This window comes from Mustela nivalis (assembly GCF_964662115.1).
Source record: "Mustela nivalis genome assembly, chromosome: 1".
NCBI lineage: Eukaryota > Metazoa > Chordata > Mammalia > Carnivora > Mustelidae > Mustela > Mustela nivalis.
Window position 1 is genome coordinate 184,335,606 of NC_139020.1, and position 20,346 is coordinate 184,355,951.

A 20,346-nucleotide genomic window follows, 5' to 3' on the forward strand; every position below is an offset into this window, starting at 1 on the left:
ATTGCAGACTTAATATGGTGTTTTGCAACTTGGTCAACAAAATGTTTAGCCTGATTAACAGTATTTTTCAAGGGTTGGAAACATGATGCCCGCCCAAGGAAATGGTTTTTCCTTGTCAGCTTTTATTCTCCATATACGTATCCATCTAAGGTTGTAAATAGGCTCTAATACTTCTGTGAATTCAGTAGTTAAAAAAAAAAAAAAAATTCCTTTGTCTCCGGAAATAGGAGCAAAGAAAGGAAGCGATGGAGAAAATAATTCTACTTATAAGGCCCTAAAAGCTTTCGTGATTTACTCTCCCTGGGTTATACTTTTAATCTGCCAAGAAATTCTTCTTGTACAACGGCACTGTGTCTCCAACTTTCAAGAACTTCCAGTCCTCTGGGATAGAAATCATTTGGGGTTTTTATTTCACATGGCAGCACTATTTATTTCGAGATTGGTATTAAATGTTTTATAATCATCTTTCCCAGCCTCATTCAGTCTCCAAGAGTTTGGGTAACTTTAGAGATTCCCCAAGACTCGAATACATATCTAACTCACCAGCTCTGAACCACAGTTAAGTTTGCAGATTTAAGATATTATCTTGGGTCCCTTTCATTGGAAATTAGAAAGCTTTGTAATAGTGGTGAAAGTCATTAGATTAGGAGTGCATTCCCCATGCCTGTGACCCTTCTCCACCCCTGTCACACACACACACACACACACACACTCTCACACTCACACATACTCCCCACCCCACCCCCACCAAATGACCCAAAGCTCCCACTTACACGGTCTTTCTTCTTAGTGCTCTGTATCCTGCGGCCAAGGCACACGGCGGAGAAGTGTAGGCTGTCAGATGGGAGCTCACAAAATAGCCAGAGAGTCCGACTGCAACCCGTATACCAGACCGGAGTCGGAGCACGTCTGCCAAGCCCCGCCGTGTCCTCGCTATGCTTGGAGGGCAGAGGAATGGCAAGAAGTAAGTAGAGCCATGAAGTGGGCACCTGCCAGGCGTTTCGCTCAGCCCCTTGCAATCACCACATCCTTTACCCTGAAATGACTTCAAGCACGGTGACAAGGCTGGCTCTTTCCCAGAAGGTTTGCTGTCAGACGGCAAGCAGTTCGCTCCGACCAGGGTGGGAGAGCTCCTCCTTTTTATGCAGTTCCTACGTCTGTGTTCTTGAATGTTCCAAGTCGGGCTGCCTCCAGAAACACTGTATCAGGCCTTGGGCCAAATGCATACAGCTATCTTCCACAAAAGGAGGGGGAGATAGAAGACATATTTTCGATACATATATCCCAACTTGGGCATCCCGTATTAGTTCCACCAGCCACAAGGCAGATTCCAGGTAGGACCTGCTCTGCGTGTGTCTCCTTTTGTGACTTTGTCAAGTCCAAGACAGACACTCTTGTGAATCCCTGGTTAATTAGTGAAGCATTTCCAACATTAAAAAAAAAAATTGATGGAATCTGAAAAACAGCTCAGTGAATGCAGGGATAGACCTGTTTTTCTCCCTCTCCAAGTTAATGTTTAGTTAAAGAAAACACTGTGTGTCCCTGGAGAAAAGTCTGGCTAGAGAAGGTAAGACTCTGGAGGAAGAGGGAAGGTCTGGTTCCAGAAGAGAACACGTTGTAGAAAGAGGGGAAAGAGTATAAGAAAGCAAAACAGAGTCCTTTGACTTTGGAATGAAACAAAAAGTACACGCTGTCAGCGCTCTAGTGATATGAATAATAAGGAATTTCCCACCAAGAATGGATTTTAGAAGAGGGAGAAACCGTGGCGGGCTCAGTGCTCTGAACTTTATGCTCATCCCCTTGCTAGGCAAAATGGGTGTCACTATTATCAGCCCACTTTGCGGCCAAGGAAACTGAGTTCTGAGAACCAGTGTCATCTGTCCCAGCGTCACATGCCCAGCAAGTAGAAGGAGTAAGACTTGATTCTAAATGTAAACCATTCTGAGATACTACCACTGCAGTTTTTTAAAAAAATTGGCACAAGTGTTCCTAGCAATACCACCTTATTTTTTTTCCAGGTGTATAGAGATATAATTGGCATATAATATTGTATTTATTTTAGGCGAAAACATGATGATTTGATATATGTATCTATTATAGAATAATTACCATGGTATGTTTTTAATAAGTGTTATAGTTAAATTTTCTCACCTCACATAGTTACAGGTTTTGTTTTTTGTTTTTTGTTTTTCCTGGTGATGAGAAATGTTAAGATCTACTCTCTTGGCAACTTTCAAATATATGATACAGTACTGTTAACTATAGCCACCCTGTGTATATTAGATTCCCAGGACTTATTTCTGTTATAGCTGGAAATTTGTATTTTTTGACCCCCTTCACCCAGTCACCTAGCCCCTGCCCATCCCCTCCGGCCACTCTGATCTGTTCTCTCTATCTACAGGTTTGATTGTTTTAAGATTCCGTATATAATTGACACCATACAGTATTTGTCGTTCTCTGTCTGACTGATGTCCCTCAGCACAGTGCCCTCAAGTTCCATCTGTGGGGTCACAGGTGGCAGGATTTCCTTCTTTTTATGGCTATTGTATCCCATTGTAGATGTCAATGTAGATATAGATATATACATTTTTTAATTCATATGCCCATTGATGGATGCTTGAGTTGCTTCCGCGTCTTGGCTGTTGTAAATAATGCTGCAGTGAACGTGGGCGGAAGGAGCAGATATCTTTTCAAGTTAGTGATTTTATTTCCTGCAGAGAAATGTGCAGAAGTGGAATTGCAGAATCATATGGTAGTTCTGTTTTCAATTTTTTTTTTTTTTTAAGATTTTATTTACTAGAGACAGCGAGAGCACAGAGGGAGTGGTGGAGAAGCAGATTCTCCACTGAGCAGAGAGCCCATTGCAGGGCTTGATCCCAGGACCCCAGGATCATAACCTGAGCCAAAGGCAGACACTTAACTGACTGAGCCACCCGGGTGCCCCCTGTTTTTAATTTTTTGAAGACTCTCCATACTATTTTCCATAGAGGATGCCCTAATTTACATTCACATGCACAGTGCGCAGGGGTTCCCCTTTCTCCAGACTCTCAGCAGCACTTGCTGCTATTTTGCTAATAGCTGTTCTAACAGGTATGAGGCTGTATCTCCTTGTGAATTTGATGTGCGTTTCCCTGATGACTAGCAATGGTGAACATCTTTTCATATATCTGTTAGCCATGTGTATGTCTTCTTTTGAGAAATGTCTGGCCAGGTCCTTTGCCCCTTTTTAGTTTGATGTAGTCGCACCTGTTTATTTTTACTTTTGATGCCTTTGCTCTTGGTGTCACATTCACAATGGTTATAGCCAAGACTTATGTCAAGGATCATACCCCTTATGTTTTCTTCCAGTGGTTTTATGTTTTCAAATCTTTCTGATTCAAGTCTTTAATCCACTGTGAGTTCATTCTGTGTATGGTATAAGGTAGGAGTCCAGTTTCATTATTTTGCATGTGACTGTCCATTTATAGAATTCCCCACCATTTATGGAAGAGACTGGCTTTTCCCCATTGTATATTCTTGACTTCTTTGTTGTAAATGAATTAACCATATCTGTGTGACTTTATTTCTGGACTCTCTACTCTGTTTCATTGATCTAGATGTTCTTTTTTAATGCCAATACCATTCTGTTTTAATCACTATAATTTTATAATATGGTTTGAAATAGGGAGCGTGATGCCTGGGCTTTGTTCTTCCTTCTCAAGATTGCTTTAGCTCTTCCAGGTCTTTTGTGGTCCCGTACAAATTTTAGGATGGTTCCTTTTATTTCTGTGAAAAATGCCTTTGGAATTCTGATAAGGATTACATTAAATCTGTAGATTGCTTTGGGTAATGGGGGCATTTTCACAATATTAATTCTTCCATGAGCACAGAATTTCTTCTCATTTATTTGTGTCATTTTCAGTTTCTTTTATCAGTGTTCCAGAGCTCTCAATGTATAGGTCTTACACCTCCTGGGTTCAATTTATCCATGAGTGTTTTATGCTTTTTGATGCAATTTTGAATGGAATTGTGTTCTTACAACTGCATTGCTAACCCATGTGGGGATCAGCCTTCCGCCCCGTCCTTCCCTCTCCCTCACCCCTCCTAATGGATTGGATCCATTTGCAGGCATCTCGTGTCCTTAGAACTTTCACTTCTTCTGTCTCTTCAACTTTTTGCTTGTTTTCTTTCTATATGTTTTTTACCTCCACCAGACGGTGTTGTGGAGGAATGGCTAAAGTAGTTCAATTTCAAATTAATTTCACTTGAGCCACACAAGTTATTGGGAGCCCCAGGGGCTGTGGAATTCTGCAGACCTGGTTCATATCCCAGGACTGGGAGTTGTTAGCCATGTGACTTAGAACAAGGATTCTTGATTTTTTTGGATCCTAGGGTTTGCCATGTGTAGAATGGGGATAATAATGATGATGATGCAGAGTTGCTCTGAGGAATTTAGCGATGACAGAGTGATTTGGGGATTGGTAATATCAGATACGGAAGGAAGACAAGGCTCCCTGATCTCTGTCTCCCTCAATGTTACCTCTATATTCTTTTTGTAGTCTTGTTTCAGACCACCACTGCTGGCTTTCTCCCTCTCCCTCTTCATCTGGTGCCACACTCCACCCTGTGTAACACTTCCAAGGAACAAAAAGTAAGAGAGTGTTCCGAAATGAATCTAAGCTGACTGCTCAAGCTTTAGCCAACTTTTGAAAATGCTAGAGCCAATCGAGGAAATACAAGCTCCATTTACAATTCCTTCTGAATTCCAAAGAGTGGAAACCTTGCCAAGTATGCACTGAGGAAGTCCCTTCTCTGATCTTACAAAACAGGCCTAGAAGTGTGCATCTTTGCATGTTCTATGCAGATGGATCCTTTAAAAACATTCCTCAAATATTGCTAGCAAGCAGAACACCTACGCAGATGGCCTGACCTGTGGCCATACTTAAAAGTGAAAGGTTAACCATTCTCATAAAGACAAAAGAATCTTTAGGCACTGAGTAAAGCAGATTCTAATAGTTCTTCTGCAACCACGCTTTCTCCCCTGCCTGAACCGGAAGTGCAAAGTTTGAGAAAGGTGGACCTGGGTGGTAAGAGAGGGTAGAATACTAGCGGGCGCCCTCACTTGATATTGAATTGGCAAAGTGAGGCCCAGGGCAGCTGGAGAAGGGACAAGACCCATCAAAAAGCCTATGTAAAACATGCTGGGTTCCCTTTTAGAATGTCCTCACAGCAACTAAGCCTAGAGTGAGTGTTGGTAGCGACTGGATCCTAAGTCTTGATTACCTGTGGGCAGTTCCTGTTTGTGTCTGGCAAAGTCCTGGTATAATTATTCACTGTGCCTAATTTCATGATCAAAGGTATCCTTGTTGGGACGCCTGGGTGGCTCAGTTGGTTAAGCAGCTGCCTTCGGCTCAGGTCATGATCCCAGCGTATCGAGTCCCACATCAGGCTCCTTGCTCGGCGGGGAGCCTGCTTCTCCCTCTGCCTCTGCCTGCCATTCTGTCTGCCTGTGCTCGCTCTCTCCCCCCCCCTCTCTCTGATAAATAAATAAAATCTTTAAAAAAAAAAAAAAGGTATCCTTGTTAAAAAGCACACTTGAGTAGAACGGCACCCTTCAGACCTTCCTCAGTCACAGCACTCAGCCTCCTCTCTTCCTCCTACCTCTGCGCCTACCCATTCCCTCTGCTACCATCTTTCCTGACGCCTACCTTGAGCAGACGTGTGTCTTGACTTTCTTACTCTCCATGAGTGACACCTTGAGCTGGTGTCAGTGAGGATGCCAAGGCCCAGCCTCAGAGCTGAGGCCCACTGGATGCGATGTGCTGGAGACCTCCTACACCAATACAGGAAGTACTCTTCTTAGCAGTCCTTGGCAAGCATTTCAGAGCTCTTGTTTGCTTTTTGAATGTGCATTTTTCTCTTTTGCTTCCCTCCTGTGAATTATTAAAACCCACTTATTTGTGAGCAAGATGTATTTCATGCTGGGCACATAGTAAACAGTGGCCTCCTCATTTTGAGAAATAATCCAGGTGTCCACTGTGGTGAGCACAAGGTCTGCACACCCATGATAGCATAATCATCAGGATGTTTTTGCAGTCACACAGTTGCACAGGCTGTGCACTGCACAATTCAAGAGCTACCATTCCCATAGGTTACAATATGAGTTCCATCCTCCAGACTTATATAGGGTGGTGGCCAGTCCTGATAATAAAAATATCTTATTGTTTATTAAGCTACGGGCCAAGTACTGTGTTGAATATTTTTATGTGGAGGACTTCATTTAACATTGCCATAACTCTCTAATGAAGTAATTAAAATTTCATCCTCACTTAAAAATGAGGAAATTTGAGGCTTAGATAGGTTAATTCATCCAAGTTCATGCATTTAGTAAGTAATAAGACTGGAATTTGAAGCCTGGAAGCCTGATTCTGGAACACATGCTCTGAATTTTATATTCTGTTGCCTCCAATGTCAACATTCATCTACATTGAATTATCTTATTTCCTTTTTAATGGCTTGTCTAGGCTCTTACTGAAAAGTTGGCATAAAGTACAATTCCCTTGACTGGGTGAGGGATCTGCCCTTGCAGATCACATCTCCTCACCAATAACTGAGTCAGATGGCTCTCCTCTCACATCCTTCAAACAATTAAATTCCTGGTCCCCTTGGTTGACAATAAGTCCTGTTGTTGGGGCAGTCTTGATGGGACGCAGCAGCTCAGGGGACCTCCTTCATTCATTGTGAGGCCTGGTGCCTGAGCAGCAGGGAAGGGGCATCAGTGTGCCTTAGTGATACTGTAAAAGTAGAGCTTGGGCTTGTAGATGGATGGCAAATAATTGGAGAAGAGAAAAATGCTGTATCCAGACATAAATGTTGGGCTTTTAATATCACCTGCCAACTTTGGGCAATTTATTTGACTTCCCCATGCTCAGTTTTGCTCACTTTAGAAATATAATGCTCATGAGGCAATAGTCATTTGAAAATTACTGTCATAAATGATTTACTTATTCATTGCATTATAATCTGACATATAAGCTTATTTATAGCAGCAGAGGTCTTTAATCAAATTTGTATTGTGAGCATGTGGGTTACATGTCTCCCAGCATTAAGGAGTAAATCTCCCAGGACTGGCAAGTATTCTTCCTTTCACCTTTACCCCAACTATTCTCTTGCCCCTAGTGCCTCTGCATCACAACGAGGCTGCCCTACTCCTTCCCTTACTTTGGTCACCTTTGCCTATTCTTCAGACCTCACCTAAGATGTCACTTCTCAGAAGCCCTTGCAGATCACATCTCCTCACCAATAACTGAGTCAGATGGCTCTCCTCTGAGTGCTCACAGCACCTGGAAAGACTGTGCTTGAGCAGTCAGCATCTTGAACGGTGGTGGCCTGATTTCGTTGTCTACTTTATCACCCATTTGAGGTCAGAGAGTTTGTTCACTAGAGTTCTCCCCAGCATTTAGCACAGTACCTAGAGCACTAAAAACACTTCTTGAATAAATGAACCTATGAATGAACCAGAAGGACAAAAAAAGGTAGGAGGAAGAAAAAAAGGAAGGAAGGAGGGAAGGAAAAAGAAAGACATTATAAAGCAATACATTTCCTAACCCCTTAGAATCATGATCTTCTCAAAGGTCTTTTAAAACAGCCAAGCAAACTGTTTTTCCTGTAAGAACAGATCCTTTATTTTCTTGCCACATTGCCACAGACAAGCTGTGCTCAGATATGTCCGGCCTTCGCAGAACTGCCCACCCCGTGGCTGTTTGGCCCAGTGCAGAGACTTGGACCACTCTCATACATATTTGGATTCCAAAGGTTTTTATTGAGATCAGCTGTAGAATGAGTCCCACGTTTACCTCCTCAGCTCAGAAAAGTTAGAAAAGAGCAGCGGGCCTTTGGTCAGTTAGTGACAAACATTTTACAAAGTTTCCAATAGGGAGTGATGAGGTTTGGGTGTGTGTACAAGCACCAGACATTGACCCTCTGATGCTCCTTCCCTCATTAATTTACTCAAGAAATCATTATCCAGCACCTGCAAAGAGCTGGGCTTTAGGCCTCAGGGATGCAACAGAGACTCTGACACTGCTGGGCTGGAATCGATGGGCTCACGGAGGAGAGACAGAAAACAAGCGCACAGACACGTTCTGTGAAATTGCCAAATGTCAACAACAGTGCAGGCACAGAAAGAGGCAGGGTGCCGAGATAGAGACGGAGAATGACAGGCCAGTCCTACCTTCCCTCGGGTGGGTGGTTGGAGGGGGAGGGCAGGAGGAGGCGATTCCTGATAGAAGGAAGAGGACAGAGCCCAGCACGGCAGGAGCAGAGAGAAGGCCGAAATGAGATTGGACCTACAGCAGTGCCCAAGCTAGGATGTGACCTGGCGGCCAGGGCAAGGGTTCAGGTTTTCTCTCAAACCATGGGGGAGATTAACAAGCCCCTTCTTGACCTGGTCTCTGCCCATCTTCCGAAATCCCCATCGCAGTTGGAACTTGTCACCTCCCCCAGCTGCTGTGGCCGTTCCCATGCCCTGCCGCCCCGTGACATTCACCTCTGGCCTCCAGGCGCACTGAGACCCTCCTGCCAATGTCCCCTTCTCCTCCTTGCCTGCTTAACCCATCTCCTCAGTCACTCGTCCTCCTCATCCTCTGGTGCTTGGGTACCCCGTTTAGCACTGGGTGTATTCTGGATGCTGGTCCTTTTTCTTTCTTGCTGTCAGAGTTGTGGAAGACCCTGGCGGCTTCTTTAGCCATCATGCTCCGTTATGAAACCCATGTCTGCTCCTACAGCCATACGAGGCAGCCCTAAGTGTTGAACACCAGTGCTCACAAAGTAGCCAGCTGTCCTGATTTGTGGACCACTGGGTGCGAGTAGCAGCCATCTGAGTGTCATAAGAGAGAGCACGTGGATAGGAAGATGTCAGACTGTAGCCCAGGGCCCAACATAGAACTTGGCCCCAGGCAACTATTGGTTGGATGGGCGAGTAACTTTCAAGGTATCAGATGTCTTCACGCTTATTATTTCTGCTTTTTTCCCCTGCAAATATACTGATGAGGACAAGGATGTCCATATTCCATGTACCTAACTTTAAAATGAGCTATGAGAAAGAACTATTGGTCATTTGAAGAACTGCTTTTTCTTTTTTTAATTCAAAGCATTGTTAGATAAACTGACTTATAATTGCTGTTCCTTAGGACATAAAAACTCTATGTAGCACACACAGAACCCTGTGCTGTCAGGGCCCTGATTTGTTCTGTGACTCTTCTGTCCACACACTAGCTCATGGTGGTTGTCTCGCACTAGAAATGGCACTACAGATTATATTATCCGTGAAGAAAATCAGCAGTCTGAAAAGGTAGAGCTTGTGACAACGGGAAGTGATTTTTTTTCTACCCATGATTAGGACATCTCACAAAAAAAGTGTAAAGCAACTTCATGACCATTTCTTAGGAAGGACAGTTTCTACCCATTGCATTAAATGACCCTTTTTAGACCATCACCCTCTGGTCGACCTATCCAGCTAAATAAAATAGTACCTTAAAAGTTTATTTTAGGTCTTCTCTGCTCTCAGATTTGGACAGGCCTTTTCCTCCTGTTAATTTCAGCACATTTTAAAGGCATATGTAGCGTTCAGGACAATGAGCAAGCTACCCAGCATTAAGGAGTAAATCTCCCAGGACAATGAGCAAGCTACCCGACTTAGCCTGTCCTCCATGACCACTGATTTGCTGAATTCCAGTGTGTCCTCAAATTCAAGGAGGCCGGTGGTGTTACTTATACACTTGGTATATAGTTTTTTTGTTTTGTTTCATTTTTTGTTTTTCTCAATGCTGCACGGAGAATGGAGGAAACCTTTTGGAAGTTAAAATGAGGCTAGCTGAACTTTCTGGCTGTTTTTAGAACATTCTAAGTCATATTCTAGGACAGAGGAGAGAGTTCTTAATCCTGAGTTGGGGGTTGGGCAGTGATATTCCCAAAAGCTGATGAAATGCAGCAGCTTGGGTAGGTTGGCTTTCTACTCACCAGCCCCGGTACTCAAGTCAGGACCCCGGGAGAAGAACCTTGCCAGGTAGGTGACCTTCACAGCTGCTGTTGACTAATTCCAAAGCACTGGACAAGTCACTCATTCACTTAGCTTAATTTTTCTTAAAGTTATGTTCACGATGAGGTTCCCCAACTCCCTTTTCCACTGTTGGCAAGAGAGTTTTTATGCTAGTTAACCTTTCTTAAAGACCAAGGCAGAAGCACTTAAAAAGCAAACAGGGGTCTAGGAAACTTTGCATTTCTGCTTTAAAGTGTTACTTATTGACACAGACTGTGGCCCTGGGGATGGGTGGAAAGGAGAGCATGCCAAAAGGTTTAGTCCCGTTTGGGCTGCTCAGTCATCGGGATCCGAGTCTCCTAGGTCCTGCTTTTCTAAGAAATTACTTTTTCTATGGGCAGTTAAGGATTTCTTTTGCATTTATCTACACATCACAGATTAACCACACTTTTGTTTTGTTTTTTAGCATCCAGTGGGTCTGTAACTCCTTCGGCTTTTTTTTTTTTTTTTTTTAATAAATAAACGGAAGTGTCCTCACTTCACAATAGTGCCCAGCATACTGCAGAGGCCCAGGAAACCCCAGGCAAGGGTTGAGTTAGGTGTCTTGGGAGTGATTTGCTTCTCCTTGCTAATGCCACAGAGCTTTCAATTTATATTTGTACCCCCAGAAAAATTCGAATGACTCCACACCCTAGACCCTGCAGTTTGTATCCAAGCAACAGAAACAGCGAGTTAAATCTGCAGATGAGAAAGGCTACCAGGACATATCACATAGTCCTTTTACTTCCTAAAACTACAAAGTGGCTTACGAAAGACACGGGGTACATCACATGACCCAGCACTCGTACACCTGGGTAGACTCAAGAGAACTGAAATCCAGTGTTCGAACTTGGACACGAATGTGCGTGGTGGCACCATTCACAAGAGCTGAAAGTTGGGAACAATCCAGTGTCCAGTACCATTTGAAGGGATAAGATGTGGTATAGCCACACACAGATGATTATTTGATCAGAGAAAGGAATGAAACCCTGATACCCACTACAACATGGGTGAACCTTGCAAACATCAGACGAAATGAAGAAGCCAGTCGTAAAAGGCTGCGTGTTGTAGGATTCCCTTTATGCCCTTTGGCATCACTTTATGGCCTTCCAAAAAGGCAAACCCATAGAGACAGAGAGCAGGTGGTGGTTGCTACAAGCTGGTGGTTGAGGAAGTCAGTACTGACTTTTAAATGGGTATGAGGTCTCCTTTTGGAGTGATGAAAATGTTCTGCAACAACATAGTGATGGTGATTGTACAACATTACAGATGATTAAATGCCACTGAATTATCCACTCTAAAATGGTTGCGATGGTAAATGTTACATGTATTTTAATACCAAAAATAAAAAGAAGAAGAAGAAGAAGAAAAGAAAAAGAAAGAAAGGCATGGGGTATCTGGAAAGATATTTCTGAGTCAGACTGGATCCCAAACTGAAATGCCTTCAGGATGAGATGGGTAATAAAGAGAAGGATGTGTGACAGAAGACAAAGACAGGTTGGGGGGGGGGGCGGGTTCTGTGGATCTCCCAAATACTAAAAAGAGAAAGTTTCAAAGATACCATGCTAACGATAGCTCTCAGTTGTTGGTGCGTTAGGTAAGGCTGAGGGAAAACAGAGTGTGTGGTGCTTGTGTGAAGGAAACAGGAGGCCCCTCCCTGGCTTAGCTCGCTGTGGTTTCCAAGGTAGTTTAGAGTCTTCAAATGCTGGGTGACACAGATGCTTTAGATTGGATAGGCTTTGAGAAACCTTTAGCAACACAGATAATGAGGCTAAACTTCAAAGGGAGTTTGCCGTTGGTTAAAGAGAAAAGATAAAGAACTTGCGGGCAACACAGAGATAGTCCTAGAACAGAACTTGCCGCTTGCTCTATATTCCTGACTTGGTTTATGGGCATAAAAACGTGTGTCCCATCTACCTCACAAATAGATGTTTGATCTGGGACAGGGCATGTAGGCTAAGTCCCAGTTTCTCCACTTGAAAAATGGAGATCACAGGACTTGCTAAATCTCATTACCTACCCGTCTACATCCTCTTTGTCTGTCTTTGCTCCTAAAATATAAGCTGCTCTCTGAGAGCAGGGACTGTGCTGTGCATGTCCACTCTTTTTGTCCCAGGACCCATCCCGGGCCTGACACTGGGAACTTGGTGAATATTTCCTGAGTGAACAAGGGATGATAGCAGTCCATCCTGGAGAAGAAAAGGCAATCGGGGGTCCCAACAAAGCAAAGTATGACTTGGGAGAACTGAAACTTGTCCTTCATGCTCCCCTGGAATGTACAACTAGGACAAAAGGCTGCAGTCTACAAAGTGATATGTTTAATAGTAAGATGAAATGGGCCATCGGACAGGTGACAGCTTCCCTGGCTCTAGAGATGTTTAGCAACAGTGTGATAACCACTTTGCTGAAAGTTTTAAAGAGATTCCATATTTGAGTGAGTAATCAAGCGTCAAGGTCCTTTCCACACCTAAAATCCATTCATTCATGCTTTCATTCTTTCAGTCCAGTAGCCACTTACCAAACACCTATCACTGTGCCTAGAATAGTGTTGGGGGTAAGGGGATAAAGCAGTGAGTTCTCTGATCATTCCTGCCCTCAGAGGCCTCACAGTCCTAGTGGGTGTACAGACGGGAAAATAAATCTCTCCAATAACAGCATACAATAAACCATTTATTACTTTTCCGTATCAACACCGTCTTGTCTGTCATGAACAGTGCACCAAGACGTGCGGCGAAGGCTCCAGGTACCGCAAGGTGCTGTGCGTGGATGCAGAAAAAGGCAGCGAGGTTCACGGCATGCACTGTGACATGAGCAAGCGGCCGGCGGACCGCGAGAGCTGTACTTTGCAGCCCTGCGAGTATGTCTGGATCACAGGAGAATGGTCAGAGGTACGTCCCTGAGATTTTGTAACCACCTTTAGGTCAGCGACACCTGAGAGTAGCAGCGGGACCAGGGCAGGAATGGGGAAGACTGGGACCCACCTGCCAGTTCTTCCTTCTGGGGCCAGAGCCCCCCATATGCAAAGTGGGACAGCACCTGAGATTGTCTCTCAGTTCCCCTCAATTCTGTGACTCGCCATGACATCCTCTTGGTAAGATAAAGGAGGAGAACTAGGACAGGGCCTGAAAGTTCATTTGATACCTGTGAGTGTCTGAAGACACATAAGGTAAGAAAATGCCCTTAGTGTCGGGGAGCCAGCAGGGAATGGTGGAGACTGTGACCAACCAGGACAGACCACGTGAAGAGGGCAGGCTTCTCTCCCTCTCCGGGGGAGGCCCTGAGGAAATATGCATCCTGTGTTACCAGACCTGATTTTTCAAGAAAGGACAAAAATCTGAACTAACTAAATGTAACTAACGAAATCTAACTTTAAAATATGGACTCCAATCTTGTATTTGAAACATTGTATGGGGCAAACCAAACACTTTCATGGGCTGGATATGGGTTGCTCGTTTAACAACCTCCCATTCAGAGGAAGAAAATAATTTTCCACAATATTCAAGGAATCAATTTCTTCTTCTCCTTGTGGGTACACAATGCCTAACGCAGAAACTTTTTAGTATTAACGTACCAATGGTAATAATAGCATGATCGTATTATTTGCAAGCCTCATGACATTCTCAAAGACGGAAAGACCTGTAATACTCAAACCAGTTGTCATTTGCCCCAAAGAAATGAGAGATACAATTACATGGGCTCATAGCAGAAGTGCCAGAAATTTTTAGGTAATATGCTCGTTGTCCCTGGACCCTCTTCCAGGTTTGACAGGGCAGCCATCTCACATTTTAATAGAAGGAATATTTGCATGTAGGTGATATGTGTGTTGGGTGTTGAATTATTTCTGTCCTGGCCGAAAGTCCTTTCTAAACATGTCTCCCCACCCTTCTCTTTATTTTTGCTTCCCCAACCAGGGGACATCTAGCGAGGTCTGGAGACATTTCTGAATGTCGTAGCTGGGGGAGTGGGATGCTGCTGGTATCTAGTAGGTCGAGGTCACGGATGCTTCTACACATCCTCCAGTCCATGGGACAGCCCCTCCCCTGCCACACACACCCCGCAGAAAGCCATCTGGCCCAATGGGCAGTGGTGCTGAGGCTGAGAGACCTCAGCTTTACTCCAGCTCTGCATGTTCTGAGTGTGCTCTTAAAAGAGGGGCGGGGAGACATGGTCCAAATCATTGGAAATAGATTTGCCATTGGCCAGACAGGAACCTGGGGAGGACAGATGCTTGTTCAAAACAGTCTTTGCCTTTGGGTTGAGGCATAAGTTCCAACCCATTCAAATTCCAGGGAGGGTAGGGGGAAGGTATCCTCCGGAGAGGGCTCCTGTCTTCCTTTCAATTCACCTGTCGTAGTTCCTCTTCAGGCTTGGTCCGGAACTTCTGGTTCTCAGCGCTGCCCCACCAGGCCACAGCCTGACTTGCAGCAGGGGAAAAGCCTGCCCTTCTGCCTCTCTCCCTCCTCAGGCCTCTGTCCCTCCCTGCCTCACCTCCTCCTTAGTTGGTTTCCTGCTTAGTTCTTGGTCATTCATCTTTCTGGAGTTTCTACACCTTTCACCCTATGAACACTGGCATCTTTATCTTAGCCAGTCTTCTCTGTGTCATTATTATTATGCTAAAAGAATTTTGATCTCTTTCTAAGACTGAGTCATGTCACTCCTAGAGCTTTATTTTAACCTTAATCTTAACCTCCAACAGATGAGATTTGAAGAAGATTAAAAAAAAAAAAAAAAAAAAAAGCCTTCGGTAATTCTGCAGATTCTCAATTGTATCATGCATCCCAAACTGCATGTTTACAGGCAAAGTTACGAGGGTTAGAGATAGGTCCTTACATGGATACAAGGACCACAGTACCAAAGGCGCTGGACCAGAAATCCCTCTAGAAAAGCTTCTGGTAAAACACAAGAGCCACAGCAAGCCATGCCTTCTCCCTGGGACCTCTGGGACCTGGCAAGCTGTGTGCTTTCCTCTGAGCTCTCCTTGAATGGGGGAGGCCTGGGCCAGATGAGGAAAGAGGATCCACCCCCCACACACACACATGCCCCACCCCCACCGATGCATGTGTTTTCTCTGCTCAGGCCTGAAGTGTCTCACCAAGGCAGGGAGAGCACTTTCTTATGATTTTTATCCTGTTCCACTCTTCTTCCCAAATTAGAGAAGCAATAGATGCTCACGACGAAACAAGCACATGACCCCGAGACATGGAGAATCCAGAGTAAGGCCTTCCCCACGCCCTCCTACCTCCCAGCCTGGACAGACAGAGCATCTGTGGGCTGTCTGCCCTGACATGAGACACCACAGACGAGCTCAGCCCTCCCCGGCCCTCCCCGGGCCTGCCCTCTGCTGGCTCTCCAGGCATTTAAACGGCAGCAGCCAAAGAAGGAAGAGTTGTATGCAGGGCGCTTCCAGGTCTCAAGCCAGCAGAAAAGGAAGGCGTAGGGATGCTCTGTGGGCCTCTGGCTGGGCCTATTCTCTCCTCACCTCTGGGACTTCTTCAAGGGGTGGCTTCTCCCCAGAGCAGTTACAGGAGAGGAAAACCACGTGGCTTCAAGCAACTGCTCAGGAGACGTTCGGAAAGAACAACACGGTGGCTTTTGAGACCTGCTGGATGCCGTGGTTCCTCACCCCAGAAAAAGCATCACACTCCCCTTGCTGTGGTCTATTTTGGGGTTCACTAAGGTCACCTCAAACAGCCTTCGGTTTCAAGACTCCTGACCCTCTCACTTAATTTCACAGAACACCTTCACCGGAGATGGCTGGTTATTTGATGACAGTGTCTAAAAAGACCATCAAAACTAAATTCACTGTACTTCAGCTTTTAAATATATTGTATAAAATACTTAGCTTGGGAAGTGGAACATATTTGAAAATTGCATCAATAACCAATTAGATATCCCATCAGGGGAAGGATCTTGGACACTGTAAGATATTCGTGTCTTTCTCCTTTTCTGTATTGCTTATGTATTTTTAAGTGCTGTGTAATTATGGTAAAAAGGTTAAGTGGTTGCCTGATCTGGTTAGATAGAGAGAGAGGGTAGAGCAGAAAGATAACATTTCAGTCAAGATATACAGGCAGGGAGAGAGAAGAGAGAAGGACAGACAGAAAAGCAAAGCACAGGAAGCCAGAAAGGAAAAGTGTCCTGGAGTCACCTGTTGGCTAAGTGCTTGGGTTTCACACATAACTCAGGTGGGCTGTGATGCTGCCCCCCATCCCCCATGGCCACAGCTCTGGTGCAGTCACTGTAGGTTTGGAAAAGCATGCGGTCTGGGCTGGAGATCCTATAAATAGGGCCGGGGACAGCTGGAGCCCTGCCCCCTTTCTCCCCTTGAAATCCAAAGAAGGGGCCCAAGGGCCCCCTCCCCACACCTGCCCTGGGGAGCCTAGAAGATGGAGTGGAAGCCCTACAGCCGGGATGCGGGATGCATGGTTTCGGGTTGCATGGCTCCTGTGTGCCTGGGGCCTGCCACTTGAAATGCATAAACAAGCTAATAAAGTGAGAGCTTTCTGCAGTGTCGTCAGGGGTCAGCATCCGAGGTAGAGGTCAGGGGCGTATTGTGAGCTGCCCCCAGGCGCCACTGCAGCCTCTCCTCCCAAACCCTGTCTTCCCAGTGCTCAGTGACCTGTGGAAAGGGCTACAAACAAAGGCTCGTCTCCTGTAGCGAGATTTACACCGGGAAGGAGAATTACGAGTACAGCTACCAGAGCACCATCAACTGCCCGGGCACTCAGCCTCCCAGCGTCCACCCCTGCTACCTGAGGGAGTGCCCCGTCTCGGCCACCTGGAGAGTCGGCAACTGGGGGAGCGTAAGTAGACCAGCTGCTCACCAAATCTGAAAACACCGGGATCCCAAAGTCCGTCTTAAACATGTTCCGCCTGACCCATCCAAAGGGATTCTGCTCCCGGCAGAGGTGATGGGAAGCCACGGGAGTTAGGGTCTTGAAATGGGCTCATGGGAAGAGAAGTTCTGTTCTTGGGTGGCAGGGTGGCCCCGGTGCATAGAGCACGGGCTCTGAAGCTGGCCAGCCTCACTGAGAGTCCTGGTGATACTACTTCCCAGTTAATGCAAGGTACAACACTTTGGCACCTCACTTTCCACATCTGCAAAATGGGTGGCTATGAAGAAGAGATGAGTTGATGTGACAGCAAATGACGAGTTACCTGTATTTTACCACCGGGCTTTTAAAAACAGGCCCCTAGAACTCTGTTAGAACTCTGTAAGCGTGACAGAAGGGCTAGTCATTGTCTCTGTGGTCAGGAAGTCAACATAGCCTAGTCCCTCCTTAATGGGGGTATTTCATTGTATTAGGGGTACAGTAAGTGAGACTAATTGGGACTGCCCTGGGATCTTGCCACCATCCCCAGCTCCGACTCCTAGGTGCTCAGTGTTGGAGAGTGATGCGGTGAAACACGGAATCACTGAATGTGGTTAGGGTTTGATTCCCGGCTCCACCATGACCTTGAATGAAGTTCTTGACATGAGGGCCCCAATTCCCTCTCTATAAAAACAGAATAATGGTAGTACTGTCTCAGAGAATTTTTGTGAGGCTTAAATGAGGAAAAAAAAAAATATATATATATATATATATATCATATTATGTACCCATACCTATGTCTTTATAAATACATATATGTTATACACACATATGTATAAGCATGTGGGTATCATAGCACAGAGCCATACGCATCCCGTACATGTACGGATGTTTAGCAGCCTGGGGTCTGAAATGACACTCAGGACATGATGCCCAAGGCTGTGAGCTGCACACCACAGAGCCCGCGCCCCACCCCCCGCATTCTGCAGTGGCACCCCAATTCTGCTCTGCCTTGCAGTGCTCGGTGTCGTGTGGCGTGGGAGTGACTCACCGGTCTGTGCAGTGTTTAACCAACGAGGACCAGCCCAGCCACTTGTGCCCTGCAGATCTGAAGCCAGAAGAGAGGAAAACGTGTCACAATATCTATCACTGTAAGTTGGCCCATGGAAGCCATCTCTCTGCGGCATGGAGAACAGGGTTTCTTTGTTTCTTTGTCTGTCAGCCTACCCTTTTAGGAAATGGAGAATTTATAAGAGAAATAAAGATGGGGGATGTAATACACAGCATGAAGCCTGTAGTGAATAGGGCTGTGCAGTACACTTGAAAGTTGCCACGAGAGTAGATCCTACAAGTTTTCATCAAAGGGAAAAAAACATTTTTGTCTTTTTTTGGTATCTCTCTGAAATGATGGATTTTAACTAAACTGATTGTCATTATTCACAGGGTATGGATGTCAAGTCATTACGCAAAACACCTTCAACCTATACAGTGCTACATGTTAATTACCTGTCCATAAAACTGAAGGAAAAAGATAAAAGAAATCTTTATCCCCCCAAAGGGAAAGAATTAATTTTAAAGAAATCCCCCCCCCCCCGCCGCCTTTTAAAAACCAAATAGCATTAGTGTGAACAGGATATTCACTCCACAGACCGTCGGTGGACATCTTGGAGCACCACTCTCCATTTTTGCATTTCATGTTTTCTAGGTGAGTTACCCCAAAACTGCAAGGAGGTAAAGAGACTGGAAGGAACCAATAAAGATGGTGAATATTTCCTGCTCATCAAGGGAAAGCTCCTGAAGGTAAACGTTGGACACCAGTCATTATTTCTAGAATGATCTGGGAGCGCGTGGCCCCGGGCCTCATCATCTGGCTGCTGAGCCGCTGTTCATTCTAAATCCGTTATTTCTGGTCTTTCAGATCTTCTGTGCAGGGATGCAGTCGGACCACCCCAAAGAGTACGTCACGCTGGTGCACACCGACTCAGAGAATTTCTCCGAGGTGTACGGGCATAGGTAGGAATGCTCGGGCTCAGAAGAGCCCGGACGCCTGCAGACCCCCGGAAAGACCGCCCCATCCTCACCAGAACATTCTCCCTGTAATGCAGGTTGCACAACCCCACCGAGTGTCCGTACAACGGGAGCCGACGGGACGACTGCCAGTGTCGGAAGGACTACACAGCGGCTGGGTTTTCCAGCTTCCAGAAAATCAGGATAGACTTGACGACGATGCAGATCATCAGTAAGGGCCATGGAGCGTCACGGGGGAGGGAATGTGTTCGTGAGTCTGTCCCTTCAGAGAGCAAGCTGCACACTGCTCACTGGCTAGGGACCAGGCGCTGAGATGCCAAGGGGAGCAGGATGAGCTGCTGGGGCCTGGCGATGGCAGCCCCGGTCCCAGCTGCGTGGGGGCGGGGCTTGCCCCTTTTGGTTCCCTGCCCTGCGGCCAGTCCCTGGAAAGAGACTGCTTGCTCTCAAGGGGCGGAGCTACGCCACACTGGGAGGCCGGGGAGGGAGGGTGGGGGGGGGGGGTGATGAATGAATGGAGGAGGTGTAGGTCTCTGAAGGGAGCTAGTGCACTGCGGGGAGACAGGGAAGCACCCCCCAAAACGGGACTCTGAACCCAGAACTGAAGGTCCCCTAATAGCAGGGCGCAGGGTATCAGTGTCAGGAAGGAAAGGGTGAAAAATGTTTTTAAAGGAGAAGAAAGAACAGATACAAACCTCGAAGCTAAGAGACTTGTGTGCAGTCATCTGTCTCCTACGCGGCTCCCCCTTGCAGAGCATACGCAGGAGCAGGGCTTATGCCAAATTTTATCTGATTGTCGGCTTATGGAAGAAAAATGGCGCACAGACTTACCTTTTTTCAGCATATCTATTTTAAAGATTTTATTTATTTGTCAGGAAGAGAGAGAGCACAACCAGGGGGAGCAGCAGGCAGAGGGAGAAACAGGCTCCCGGCTGAGCAAGGAACTTGATGCAGGACTCCATCCTAAGGCCCTGAGCCCAAGGCAGACATTTAACTGACTGAGCCACCCAGGCGTCCCCAGACTTATTTATTTATTTATATTTTAAGATTTTATTTATTTATTTGACAGAGATCACAAATAGGCAGGGAAGCAGGCAAAGGGCAGGTGGAAGCTGAGCAGAGAGCCTGATGTGGGGTTCGATCCCAGGACCCTGAGATCAGGATTGGAGCCAAGGGCAGAGGCCCAACCCACTGAGCCACCCGGGCGCCCCAAGACTTACCTTTTTAAACTAGCCTCCATATGAGCTGAATCGTTACCCTAGCGCGCACTGCATTTTTTTAGGGACATTAATCCTAGGTATGATTAAAGACAGCTAAGCTATCCAAGCATGTTCCCTTGAATAGAGGAAAAACAGAAATCATGAATAATTAATTTTTCCTCATTAACATGGCTCCCATAGTATTGCATTGCCCTCCTCTTGAGAGAGATTAAATTTGATTTGTACCCAGATA

The 20,346-nt window shown here is 45.7% G+C and overlaps 1 protein-coding gene and 1 long non-coding RNA gene across 14 annotated transcripts in view; one reads left to right on the plus strand and one right to left on the minus strand.

The window, feature by feature from the left end:
• The window catches only part of LOC309862858, a 36,328-nt gene extending 35,455 nt beyond the window's left edge, over nt 1-873 (minus strand). For all 9 annotated transcript variants that reach the window (XR_014310754.1, XR_014310755.1, XR_014310756.1 and 6 more), the window contains exon 1: nt 774-873. This is a non-coding gene — a long non-coding RNA (uncharacterized lncRNA). The remainder of the gene's footprint in view (nt 1-773) is intronic.
• The window catches only part of ADAMTS9 (ADAM metallopeptidase with thrombospondin type 1 motif 9), a 166,309-nt gene that overhangs the window by 119,909 nt on the left and 26,054 nt on the right, over nt 1-20,346 (plus strand). For 4 of the 5 annotated variants that reach the window (XM_082726986.1, XM_082726985.1, XM_082726987.1 and 1 more), the window contains 7 exons: nt 791-964; nt 12,772-12,945; nt 16,666-16,860; nt 17,888-18,020; nt 18,575-18,669; nt 18,788-18,882; nt 18,975-19,108. In XM_082726986.1, coding sequence (XP_082583112.1) covers nt 791-964; nt 12,772-12,945; nt 16,666-16,860; nt 17,888-18,020; nt 18,575-18,669; nt 18,788-18,882; nt 18,975-19,108 — 1,000 coding nt within the window. The remainder of the gene's footprint in view (nt 1-790; nt 965-12,771; nt 12,946-16,665; nt 16,861-17,887; nt 18,021-18,574; nt 18,670-18,787; nt 18,883-18,974; nt 19,109-20,346) is intronic. The other variant, XM_082726988.1, reaches the window with a different exon arrangement.